Consider the following 12,794-nt stretch of genomic DNA (forward strand, 5'->3'; position numbering starts at 1 on the left):
GTTTTCTTAAAATGGATTACTTATGAGGATACTGTAATGTCAATTCCAAAAAGTAAAGATTCATGTATCCTGATTACTTCAGGCAGTCCATATAGCTCCATAGAGAGGCAGTATGACAACTCGGGAATGTCAGCACTAGATTCTCCGTATTTCAATGCTGGCAGGGACTTTGACACGCATCCCTACTTAGTGGTACCTCTGCTATAAAGACTTCTAGCAGAAACAGTTTTATTTTCAACGGTAAATGGAGGAAGTTGAGATGAGTCTTGACAATTTATGTGTTCATTCATTGAACAAATATTTACCAAGTGCGTGCTACATCCTGGGCCTACAACCAGTCACTGAATCTATAGTGACAGACAAAACAGGCACAGTTCTCATCCAAGGAGCCCACAGGTTTTTTTCATCTACACAATCACATCCATTGACTCTCTATAAAATTATTTCATAGACAATATAATTATAATAGGTTATATTTACATAATCTTATAATTATACAATTCAATGCAACAGTATATGCCTCTTATTTACCCTAATAACCGTATAAGATTAGTAAAAGTATTATCTAAATGATATATTGGGGAAACTGAGGCACAGGCTATACAGCTATGTGGCAGAGCTGGAATTTGACCCCAGGTCTCTCTCTAAACCAAGGCATCTCAACCTTGGCATTACTAACATTTCGGGCCTGATAATTCTTTGTGGTGAAGGTCTGTCCTATGCATTGTAATATGTTTAGCAATAACCCTGACACCTACCCACTAGATTCAACTAGCACTCCCCATATTCAGCTGTGACAAAGACATCTCCAGACATTGCCAAATGCCCCCTGCTTTGATATGTTTCTATAGAAACATATCTTAAAGGAAATTAACTCATTCTTTGTAAAACTTTCATTTATATATTCTAATATACAAAACTGCTAAAATCATTACATATTCATTTGTATTGTATTATGTATGCATTTTTTCAAATCCTTTCAGGTGTGTAGATAATCCATGCCCCAAATAAAAGTCTGATGTAGTCTCTGCAGTTCTGTACACCAATATTACCTTAGGCCTCTCATTCTTTTTTTATTTTTTAAGATTTTATTTATTTATTCATGAGAGACACAGAGAGAGAGAGACAGAGACAGAGACAGAGAGAGGCAGAGACATCTGCAGAGGGAGAAGCAGGCTCCATGCAGGAAGAAGCCCGATGTGGGACTCCATCCCAGGGAGCCAGGATCAGGACCTGAGCGGGAATCAGATGTTTAACTGCTGAGCCACCCAGGCATCCCAAGCCTCTCATTCTTTTCCTCCTTCAGCCACTCACTACTCCCATCTCCCTTAGCTTCCCCTCATGAAATGAGACTAGGAAGTCCTTCTGCTACATAACTTATATTAACTTACACAGGAAAATAATAGAATGGCTCTACTAAATAAACTGGCAATAGATTATCACAAGGCTCTCTAAGGACATTTAATGCCTAAATTGTCTAAGTATTGTAATTATCTCTTCACTCTATTCTATACTAGATTTTAAGTCCCCAAGAGGCAGAAATTTTATCAATTTCACTACTGCATCCCAAGCAGATAGCCTAGTACAAATAAAAAATGTTAACTCTTATAATCAATACTCAATTTGTGAACATTAAAATCTAGCCTATAACCTTTTACTTAAAGAACATTATTCTATGAATTCCTAATCACAAGTCAATCACAAAGCAGGGGAAAATAAATCAAATTACAACAATTTAGGTGTTTATCTGATAATTCTACCCAAAAAATTGAGTGTGGATAAAAGACAAGTTGAAATAAATATACGGTGAAATGGGACTTAAACTGCTAATACTGACCTTTTCTTCTTTACTGAAAAACCAGTTAGCTGTAACCATAGGTTGAAAAATAGGAGTATTCTATGCTTCTACTTCTATCTAAGAATATTCGATCCTCCCCATAACAAAGCTGAACAGATGCATATCTAAGGTATAGATGTTTCAGGTCCAAATTCATCAAACACCACAAGAAACATGTCTATTCATGCTCAAAACTGAACATCTTCTGTGTTCCATTCCCCCCCTCCAAACCTGTCTGTAAACCCACATTCCCTGCCTTGGTGAACTGCACCCCTCTCTCCCCTAATGCCTGCAAATCACCCTTGCCTAGGAACTCTTGCCAAAGGCCTCCAAAGGCTCCAGCTTCCCCACCTTCCAACTACAGCTCCATTCCTCATCTCCACTCTCCCCCCCTCAACCCAAGCAGAGTCTAAAAAGAGAATCTACCCCAAGCAGAGTCTAAAAAGAGAATCCCATCTCCAGATCCCTCCCCAAAAATCCATCCTCCAAACGTCCTTTTGGGAAGGATGATCACTTACTGCTTTTTTGAAGTTTCACAGTGTAAATCTGCATGCTAAACTCCTGAGAAGTTTTACAGTGCGGAAACCGGTTTCCTTTTTATTCCAGTGTCCTCTACATAATTTGGCCACGGCCCCCTTTTTCCACAACACCTACTAATATTCTAAGGGATGACTTTCATCACTCTGCCTTAAAGCAGGAGCCAAATCTCAAACCTGTGAGACTATATGACGATTCTAGGAGAATCTACATGGGAAATAGCAGACAAGTATAATATTAAAGCACTCTACAAGGAAGCACCTTTATCAGCTAACATCACACAGCTGATCACAACTTTCCAAGTCCTGTTTGGCTAGCCTTGAATTCTTAACAATAGCATAAAACAGCCTGCATTTCACCACATTATTGACAGGGCTATCATTAAAGAATTTGCAAAAGGCTTTGCTGAAATCTAAATTAGTTCTGTGTAAGGTACTGTCTTCATCTACCAACTTAATGCACCTCTCAACAAAGAAAATAAAGGTTGGCAACAGTCAGGCACAAAAGAATAGATATCTAGCGTCTTCATGGCTTCCACTGCCAACATTTTTTAAGATCGTTTTTAAAAACTTAGGAGTATTAAAATATTTTATGCTGAATGCCCCCCCATTACTTTCATCAGTCTTCTCTGTAAACAAATAGATTATGTTAGGCATTTATTTCCTAAATAGTCCAGGAAACTCAGATTGTCTTTTTGGAAGTGGCATAGCCATGGCTTGAGCAGAATTTCAGTTAGCCTGAACTTACTAATAAATACTGAAAATATTAGTTGATGAATATACTCCTTATAGAACTTAACACCCCCATAGTAAAGGAAAAGTTGTTACTAAAGTATAAGATGAAGCAGACACCGGTATACATATCCAGCTTATATAAAATCAGATTTGTCTCCCTTACAGCAGAAATGTTAACAGAGGCTCTCTAGGGACAGGGACAAAAACCATTATGACCCTTTAATTTTCATGCAAATGGCCTCCCCCAAAACATAAAGGAAATTTCCAAAAGTAAGGAAGAGCTATTCATATGCTCTTAAAAACTTTTTGCAAAGGAAAAACCTGACTTTAAAATTTTAGGTTTTATAGTCAGTGTTAAACTGCGCTCTTCCATAAGGAAATAGGTTTGCTTTTTTTTTTTTTTTTTAGGAATATTAACAAAGATTCTTGTGAAATGACATTTGGTCTGAAAACACTTTCACTTTTAAGCCCCCCCCCCACAGTCTCATTTAAAACATACCATTTTCTATAGTTATTTCACTTTAATATGGCATCTTAAAGACAGAACCTTAAGAATTTCACAATTTTCACTAGTTGCACGGCCGTCAAAGTTTGCCGTACGTAACTATTTTTCTGTCATCCTCACTACGGAACTATTATTATGTCCTCTTCTTTTATACATGGGGTAAATGATAGAAACCTGCCCAAGGTCACCTAAGAGAGCGGGAGAACCAGTTAGAACTGAGCACACCTGATTTCTATTCACTCACCTAATTCACTGAGCCACCTGATCTTTCCAAAATCCCCAAGCCAAACTATGTCCCTCTTAAAGGAAAAAGCTCCCCTTTATCTTTTTTTGTAACTTCTATCCTCAGGCATTTCAATGATAGTGTGCCTTGAACCCAAACATACAATTAAAACTTCACAGAACTTCACAGATGGGCATGCTGTTATCATTATTATGTAAATATCATCAATAACAGCACCTAGAGAAATGGTGATACAAATGTTAAAAAGCAATTTAAGTGCATTAGGAATTCAGCGCTCCCAAAAACTTGTCTGGTATCAAACAAAAGTTTTGCTGACTTCTAGGTCATAATAAATAGTCAAAACTGATGGTGCCATAAACCATTTTGATTTAAGCCTGGTCTTTTAAAATTTAGTAGGGAAAAACCATGCACTTAAGTTCAATAGTAGGGTACTGATGACACCAAAAGAAGCTTCATCCTTTCTCCCCTGCCTTTGGAATTACAACTGATGCCACAGAAAGCATTAGCCTCTCTCAAGAGTTTTTATAAATACTAGGGAACGGGAAATGCACGAATTTCCAGAGCCCCCTTCAGACAGGCTACATCAGGATCTGTATCTCCTTCAACTGCCCTTATCCGCTACACCTCTAGCTAAGATTTGGGTGCTTCCGCAATTGATAGAGGAAACAAATATTATTCAAACGCCCCTTAAAAATCGTATAAGGAAGAGACGATCCGAAACTCATCCTTGGGGAAAGGGAAGGGTGGTAGACCTCCCACTGCCAAAGGCGGTTGAAAGCTGCTCGTTAGAGGGCATTTATCCAAAGTGGCCAAACTTTCCCAAAATAGTCCTCTGGCGGCCAAAGGGGGTAAAAAGTGGAAAACCAAAACAAAACAACAAGCACACAGCACCATACTGACTGTGCCTCCGGATTACGCAGCCACTTCTCCCTGCAAAGTGCACGCTCCCGCGCCGCGGCCGCCAGCCGAGTCCGGCGAGCGGCGCCCCGCGGCGCACCCCTACACACCTGCCTCGGCCGGGGTCCGTCTCTCGGCGTCTACCTGTTGCAGCGCTCGCCAACGCCACGACACCCCTGCTGCGGAGCCCCCCTAAATCCAACCACATCCAGGCCAGCGAGTGCCGCTCTCCCTGCAGCGAGAGAGCCCGAGGCTGCAACGCTCCTGCACCCAGGTGACTGCACGGGCTTCCTCCGAGCAGCCTGAAGTTGGCTCGCGTCTCCCCAGTCCAATGACACCCCGGGCGCGGAGGGGCGGAGAGGCGGGGGCAGGGCCAGGGCCAGGGCCAGGGCCAGGGCGGGCGAAGTGGGAAGGGAGAGAGGGAGAGAGGGCGGGCGAAAGCCCGGAGGGGGAGTGGGCCAGCTCCAGGGCCGGGGTGGTCACATGTCCAGATAAAGTTCAGGTTGCTATCCCGCCCCCCTGAGCCCTTCCTATTGGCCCGGAGGGAAGCAAGGCTCCACGCTGCACAGGCCAGGCGGGCTTCTCATTGGACAACCCCGGCTGTCAGTCACCGGGAGGGCGACATGACTGATACAAAGTTGCTGCGACACAGCCTAGACTCGGCAGCTCCCTTAAAGCCGCAGCCACGGCGGGCGCCTGGGGTGCCGGGCAGCAGCTGCGACGCCGAGCGCCGGGCACCCTCCACGCGCCGCCCCCCGCCCCTCTCGCTCGACTGCTCCAAACTTGCTCGCTCCCACCTGACTCTCCTCCTGGCTGACCTCGGGCTAACTGGAAAGACGTGAAAAGTGTGGTGACGCGGAAGAAGTCGGTTTTTCCGAGATCCAGCCAAGGTGTCGTTCCCTCATGCTGTCCACCTGCAGCGCCAGGTGAGCGGCAGCCCTGGCCCAGGCACCGCCCACGGCGTCCGCGCGCAGGGGAGGGCTCCGAGTGGGCTCTCCCCGACCCCCGGGGCTCCTCTCCCCGCCCCTTCCCTCGGTTCTGCGAGTTACCTCTCGGCAGAGCGGCCGCAGCGTCGCTGCCCGCGAGCAAGAGGATCACGTTCCCACTCGATTTGAATTTCCTTGTTTTAACCGTGCAGGAAAAGCGGGTGATTTCAGCGCAGCCAAAGCCCTTTAAACGCAGCCTCATTCCCACCCCCACCAAAAAAAAAAAAAAAGAAGAAGAAGAAGAAGAAAGAAAAAAGAAAAAAAAAAGTGCCAGGGTCAAGAGCTACTGCTGTCCTTCTTTATGATTTTGTCGGTTCATTTATTAGTTTAGTACTGGATTTTTCCACTAGCTCAATTTGAAAGCCATCGAGGATATTCACTTCTTTATAATGGGGGGGGGGGTTTGCACACAATTGGGAGAAACACACAGGGGGGGAAAGGAACCAAAGTGTTTTCTGAAGATCGAGTGCCTGCAATAAATTTGTTTCCCTGCAGCCGCCCCCACCTCGACTTTCCTCTCGCCCACCCAAACGCTGTAGCTACTAGGCAAAAGGAAGGGCTTCTTAACTTTGATTTCTAAAGACTTTGAGGCTCCGCGTCCGAGGCTCCGTTTTAGGCTCCCGGCTGGCCCAGAGTCAGCACCAGTGACGTACACACCTAAATCCGGGCCCCCGGCCCTCGGCGACCCGCAGCCCGGTGGTGGCAGCTGTGCAGCCGGCCTCCCGCCTCACCCCTGCCTCGCCCCCGCCAAAGTCGGAGGGCCAGGGGGAGGGGGTCACTCCGTCTGTGCCCAAAGCCCCCCGCCCCCCCCCCCCGTCCTCTCTTTACTGTAATCAAGCTTCGGGATTCCAGACCCCGAACCCTGGAAGACTCGAACTCTCCGCCGCTCCAGGTAGGGAACTCCCTGGCGGCGGGGCGACTCCGGTGCTCAGCAGTCCCCTGTGCGCAGCGGCCCCCGGGACCCCGCAGCCGGGAGTCCCCGCCAAGTGTCCCAACTTTCCCGCGGGGCCCGCCGTCACGCGCGCTCTCCGGGCCAGGCGAGCAGTCTGGCATCGATCGCACCCGGGCCGAGCGCGGGCGGCGGGCGGGAGCGAGGGGAGTCCCGGACCTAGCGCCGGGGCAGGCGAGGGGGGCGGCGGCTCAGCCTGCGCCGGCAAATTTATTATTAAAGGAACGGACGTGTCTCTTTTACTAAGTTTTTACCTCCTTTTCGGAGGGCCGGTCTTGCCCTGGATCGCAGCTGCTTACAGAATCTAGGTTAGATTTTGCAGGGACAGCCGCCGCGACCGCTCGCCTGCCGCCCGGCACCCCTGCCCCGCGGCGGCCCGGCGGGCACCTGGTCTGCTGCCCGCAGCCCACCTCGGCTCGCCCACCCGCGCCCTCTACGCGGCCCCTGCCCTCCCCCGGGCCGCCTCTGCGCTCCCCGGGCCCCCTCCCGCCGCTGTCAGCGCGAAGTGACTGTCGCCGCACTCACCTTTTCTAGGACATGGTGGGGAAGCTGGGGCGCGGGGCGGGGGGGTGGGGCGGGGGTGAGGGCGGCGAGACTCCCGCCGCCGCCGCCGCGGGCAAGTCCAGTATAGCGAGCAGATCGGCGGCAAGGATGGAGAGGACGAGAATCCCGGCGGTCGCGCTACTGACGGTGGGTAGAGCAGCGGACCAGTAGTGTTGTTACCCCGCAGGGGGCGGCGAGGCGGCGGCGCCAAATCGCGCAGAAGGGGACGCGAGCGCCCGCCCGCCCCCAGCAGCGGCGGCCCGGCCCCGAGCGGGCCCCTCTCCCGGGGCTGCGGGTCTCCCGGGCGGTGCCGGCGGCCGCCCTGGAGGCCGGGAAGCGCGGCGGCTGGTTCCGCGCCCGAGCCCCGCGGCGCGGCTCTCCGCGCCCCCTCTCCGGGCCTGGGGTGGCCGGTGACAGCTCAGGCGGCGGAGCGTGTGTGCCTGTGCGTTGGCGAGGGGGCGGCCGCAGGGGGAGCCCGCGGCGCCGCGGCCCCCTCCCCGGGTCACACCCTCCGCCGCGGGAGGAGGCTGCAGGGCGGCCGGGCCCCGGCTGGTGGGCAGTGGGGCGGGGGCGCCCGTGGCTGCGCGCCCTCTCGCCCCGGCCCCCGGCAGCCGGAGGCCCCGGGAAGACGCGCGGAACCCTCCCGCCGCCACTTCGCGCGTCCCCCAAAGTCTGGGCCCGAGCCCGCGCCCCGGCCTCAGGTGCACTTCCCACCCGCGGGGGGCGGCGCGGGCTGGGGACCGCGCGGGGGGCGGGAGTGAAAAGTTTCTTTTCCTGCTCGCCCGCCGCCCACCCGGGAGGCCGCTGCTCTGCCCTCTCCCGAGCTCGCGGCGCCGTCGCCCCACCCCCACCCCCACCGTGGGGGGGACGCCGAGGAAGGACCGGGGTCTGCGCGCGGGGGCGCGGGGGCAGGTCGCGGAGGAGCGGCGGCCGCGACCGGCCCCCGGGCTGTGCCTGTGACAGCGGCCGACGAGCGGCGGGCGGTGCCTGCGCGGGGCGAGCCGAGGCAGGGGCTCCGCGCCGGGCCCCCTCCCCCTCCCCCTCCCCTCCGTCTCCCTCTCCCTCTCCCCCTCCCCCTCCGCGCGCCCCCGCGCCGCCCCGCGCGCCCCCGCGCCCCGCGCCCCGCGCCCCCGCGCCCGCCGGGGCAGCACCTACGCAGACGCGAAAGTGAAAGGGGGGGCGGGCGCACGGCGGGGGGCAGAGGACCGAGCCGGGACCCGCGAGCCCGGGGCTCTCACGCTGCCGCTGCCCTGCGGAGCCGTCGGCCGCCTGCGGGCTCCGGAGCCTCCCCGGAGTCCCACGTCCGTCACTCTCTGCCACGCAGATCACCCTTATCAGGGGATGTGTGTGCCTGTGTGTGCGCGCGCGTGTTCACGTGCACTCGCGTGTGTGAGATGTACGTTCAGCCCGACTCTTCCACTGCACCGTTACACTTAGCCTTGGTGGAAATTTTTTTTTTGGGGGGGGGGAATGGGGGCGCATCGTAAATGTCACCATCACTCACAGGCTTCCGTGCCTGTTGTCCTTTATGATATAGAGTTTAAAAAACCCCGCGAACTGACCCCCCCCATACACACACACACACACACACACACACACACACACACACACACCCCTTTGCCGGCTTAGCACTTCTTTTCCTACAGGATCTGTTGACCACCACCCTAAACCACCACCAGCACCCCGCCCTTTGCAGGATTCTTTCCCATTTTGTTCCCAAATAGCTGTGAAAGTTGCTAATCTCTTCCCACACAAAACCGTGTTCAACACGGAGCTGCCCTGTTAAAACAATCGCTGCCTTTCTTCCACCGCATTCCCACTGTCCCAATACCGAGCTCCCCTTTGCGTCCATCACCTACATGTACAGTATTGGCACTGCTCAGTTCTCAGATGGCTGAAGGGGGCATTTTGGCCTCTAGGAAAACGACCTTTTGCCTCAGTTCCCTTCTTTGTAGGGGATGTAGAGTTCTTAAAGTATTAGGTTTTAAGCGAAAGCAAGGAAATAATAATACATTTTCAAATGAACGTATCGACAATTAATTACAAGTGTCTACTGCAAAAACTGACTCTTGAAATGCATAAAAGAGTAAGATGGATTGACATTGGTGCCTTGCTAAGGTGTACAGAAGGACGGGTGGATATATGGTGAAGCATGTATATATTGAAGTACATTAATGGTGGAATCTAGTGGTGGGTATACAGGTGTCTGCTGTAAACTTCTAACTTTTTTGTATGCTTGAAATTTTTCATAATGAAATGCTAGAGAAAACTCTTATTAGAGAAAACTCTTATTTAAGGTAACCTATATAATGTAAATTCTGTTTACAAAATTTGCAAATTAGGTATTGATTATTCCTTCCCACTTTAAAAAATGATTTACCGTAAACATTCTTTACTTAGATACCCTACCATGATTCTAATCAATAATTTCCATTACAGACAACTTGTCAAGGGATCAGACTATGGCATAAAGTAGGTTATTATAAGTGCAACATCTTGGAAATTTAGATTTTTACGTGCCTTTTCTTGCCCATTCTCAAATTTGTATCTTCCCTGCCTTAAAAACCATTTGGTATTATACAACTAAGATTGAGTTTTAAGCATATGTAAATATTCTTTGAAATTTTTTCACACCAAAATAGCTAGGAGTGGGGGGCATATGCCCATATATATAGCAGCTTCTCTTGTTCTTTGGGAGGGATGTTAGGGGATCTAGCAATTATTAATAGGCAAATCTTTGGGAGATATCTGGGTATTTAAATTAATTTGCCAAACATTTGAACAATTAAGTTTCCCTCTTCGCTTTATTTTGTTGTGCTGTCCATAAGACAAGAGGTGGTCCTGTGCCATGAAGGGAGAACAGCTCCAGGATAAGATCTGTGGGTCCCTCATCTGAAAAGAAGGAGACATTTATTTTGGTTGGAATCACCCCACAAGTGGTATCTCTGAGACACTCCATCAAAGATGGGGGTGCAGGGTTTTCTGTTTGGAATATTCTTTGTGCCAATGCTTGTTAATAAGGAGCCCTATCACCTTAAAAAAGTGTATGCCTAGAAATGTCATTACTTGCTTGTTTTTTAAGCTGTCTCAACAAAGATTGTTCTTTTCAGCCTTTTGGATAAGCATATTTTTCTCTCTGCAAAAGGATGAAATGTGTTTTTTTAAATAAAAATTAAGAAAGGAAAAGAACAGAAAAGGAATTTAACTTTATCTCCAAATAGAGACAATTTACAGCTGCCAAAGAGTTTTAAATCCTGAAGCAGCAACAATAGTTATCTCCCTTTTGACAATAGATCACCCTCAGTCCACAGTCGCTGTGTCTTAAGACACCACCCTCCCTCATCCCATTAATGTCAAACTCTCTGAGGTTTGCCACCATAAAATGCAAGACTCAGCGTTTGCAATTTACATGTGTGACATCACATCCTCTATTATATAACTTCAGATACAAAGCCTAATATCATCTAACTTTGTGTTGGAAAAAATTCTCCTTTGCTCTTTATTTTAGCTTTAGCAGAGCAACCCCTTAGTTCCCTGATGCTAATCCCATTTCTTCAAACAGCTGACTGAGGGAAGAAAAAAAGAGCATGGAGTTGTTTAAACCATGAAATCATTACCCACCCCCCAAAGAATCTTTTCAAATTTATTTTGAAACGTATTAAATACCTCTCCTTTATATCTTTACTTACTAACAAGAAAGTGAAAACCATTAGGTATCATATAATTTAATTGTATTCAATAATTTTTAAAAGTTAAAGGCTAAGCGTTTGGTCATAGTTAACTTCATTAATAAAGCCTAGCCATGCTGGCGGGTTTTTTTTTTTTTTTCTTTCTAAAAAGCTAGGCTTTCTTCACACACACACACACACACACACACACACACACACACACACACACCCGTCTCTTACCAGCTGTTGGAAAGAGTTGAGAAAGACAGAATGGGGGGGGGGGGGATATTGGGGAGAGAAGATAAATAGGGGAATAATATAAGATAGAACTTTTTCTTTGTTTATTGCAAAACACACATGTTACAGTTTATAAACATTGCAAGCAAATAAGAAATTGTGGACCAGAAGATAAATACAAAACATATCAGGGTTTTTGTAATATCCAAAATAGACCAAACTCAATTTTCTAGACTACTTGGAATATTTTTATTAGCCTTGGTTATTCACTCATTTCTATATTTGTTTTCCCAAGTATTTATTCATCTATCTACCTTAATTTCATTTGTAGTCATTTTAAATAAAAGTACATAAACCTAATACATTTCTATGGCCAGATTTTGAGACGACAGAGCACCCAACAGCACATGCATCACAATTAGTATGCCATATTATTAGAAGCAAATCAGATTTCACTGTGCCTACACTGAAGTTCTAAATTTAGAAATAATGTACAGTAGTTGAAAAGGGGGAGAGGAACTTAGAGCAGTATATTTTAATAAAAATAAAGATATTTTCAATTTCTTGTCTTCTCTTTTTCTTGGTTTAGTACAGGAAATTCATCACCTTTAAATAACTGTGCTAATCTTGCATAAATAAATTCATGGTTTGTTTGCACATTAGGACTATGCATTGGGGCTGTTTCTTTGATATTATGTGCTATAACAACCACAGAAAAGTGAAACAATCCAGTGGGTCAGGTGTGAGAAACATGAGTCTCTGTTGAACTTGATGAAAAACTCATTTAGAATTTCTCATTAGGACTTCACAGGAGCAGTTAGCTTTTCAGTAGTTGGCATTATATTTTTAGCAGCATTTTAACAGCTGTCAGTAACAACTAAGACAACATTTTGATCAACACTATTTTTTTTATTCCAACAAAGATGATTGCAAAGAAACAAAATGCTTCAGGATTTCAATGTTTAACTATGAAAATCACAATAAAAATATTTTTTGTAATATAAAATGTTGATAATACCTCGAGGGCAGGCAATAAGGTATCCACATAAAATGAGGCCAAGTAGATTTTTAAATTTTAATTTTCTGATGCCTAGGTACACATGATAAAGATAATTTTATTCTTAAAAGGTGTGTTCAATGTCAGAAATAGAAACGTCAGAATAAGAGAATGTTCAGTGTATCCTGTCATATATTTGCAAGTAGGTCAAGAATAGCCATATGGGCACCCAAAATGAATAAAATCTCTTCCCTAACATTACAGTTTATAATGGGAGGTTATCATATGTCAGATACATGACACTGGAAATAGCAGACAGAAAAATGTAAGAAGCTTCATGGTGGATGTCATCTTTATTCCTGAAGATGGAGGTAAATTTGCTATGGGTAATGCATTACAAAGCAAATGAAAACTAAATGTCTGCAAGTGTCAAATGTGCCTTTCACCCATAGTCTCCCAAAATTGAGTAATTTCTGTTCCAAGGCAAGTAGGAGTAATGGTATATTATTAAAGCAGCCTACTGAATCATCTTATTCAGAGGTCATCTACTCATTTGGAGGATCTAATCCAAGTTTTGAGTTTGTCCCAACAAAGGCAGCTGAGTATTTCCCACTTCAATCTAGTTACCACAGTGAGGGAATTAGTGCATTCTTATGTCAA

At 47.3% G+C, this 12,794-nt stretch overlaps 1 protein-coding gene and 1 long non-coding RNA gene across 9 annotated transcripts in view; one reads left to right on the forward strand and one right to left on the reverse strand.

Annotated features, from left to right (window-relative positions):
- The window catches only part of NR3C2 (nuclear receptor subfamily 3 group C member 2), a 330,275-nt gene extending 322,890 nt beyond the window's left edge, over nucleotides 1–7,385 (reverse strand). For 3 of the 6 annotated variants that reach the window (XM_072773544.1, XM_072773541.1, XM_072773540.1), the window contains exon 1: nucleotides 5,552–6,002. In XM_072773544.1, the coding sequence (XP_072629645.1) occupies nucleotides 5,552–5,942 (391 nt within the window). In that variant the 5' untranslated portion in view covers nucleotides 5,943–6,002. Of the gene's footprint in view, nucleotides 1–4,864; nucleotides 5,243–5,551; nucleotides 6,003–7,214 lie in introns of those variants that run through there. The other 3 variants (XM_072773547.1, XM_072773545.1, XM_072773546.1) reach the window with 3 other exon arrangements.
- Nucleotides 6,002–12,794, forward strand: part of LOC140603060 (uncharacterized) — a 97,002-nt gene continuing 90,209 nt past the window's right edge. For 2 of the 3 annotated variants that reach the window (XR_012006114.1, XR_012006113.1), the window contains exon 1: nucleotides 7,244–7,379. This is a non-coding gene — a long non-coding RNA (uncharacterized lncRNA). Of the gene's footprint in view, nucleotides 6,633–7,243; nucleotides 7,380–12,794 lie in introns of those variants that run through there. The other variant, XR_012006115.1, reaches the window with a different exon arrangement.

The sequence above is a fragment of the Canis lupus genome, chromosome 13, assembly GCF_048164855.1.
Source record: "Canis lupus baileyi chromosome 13, mCanLup2.hap1, whole genome shotgun sequence".
Classification (NCBI taxonomy): Eukaryota; Metazoa; Chordata; class Mammalia; order Carnivora; family Canidae; genus Canis; species Canis lupus.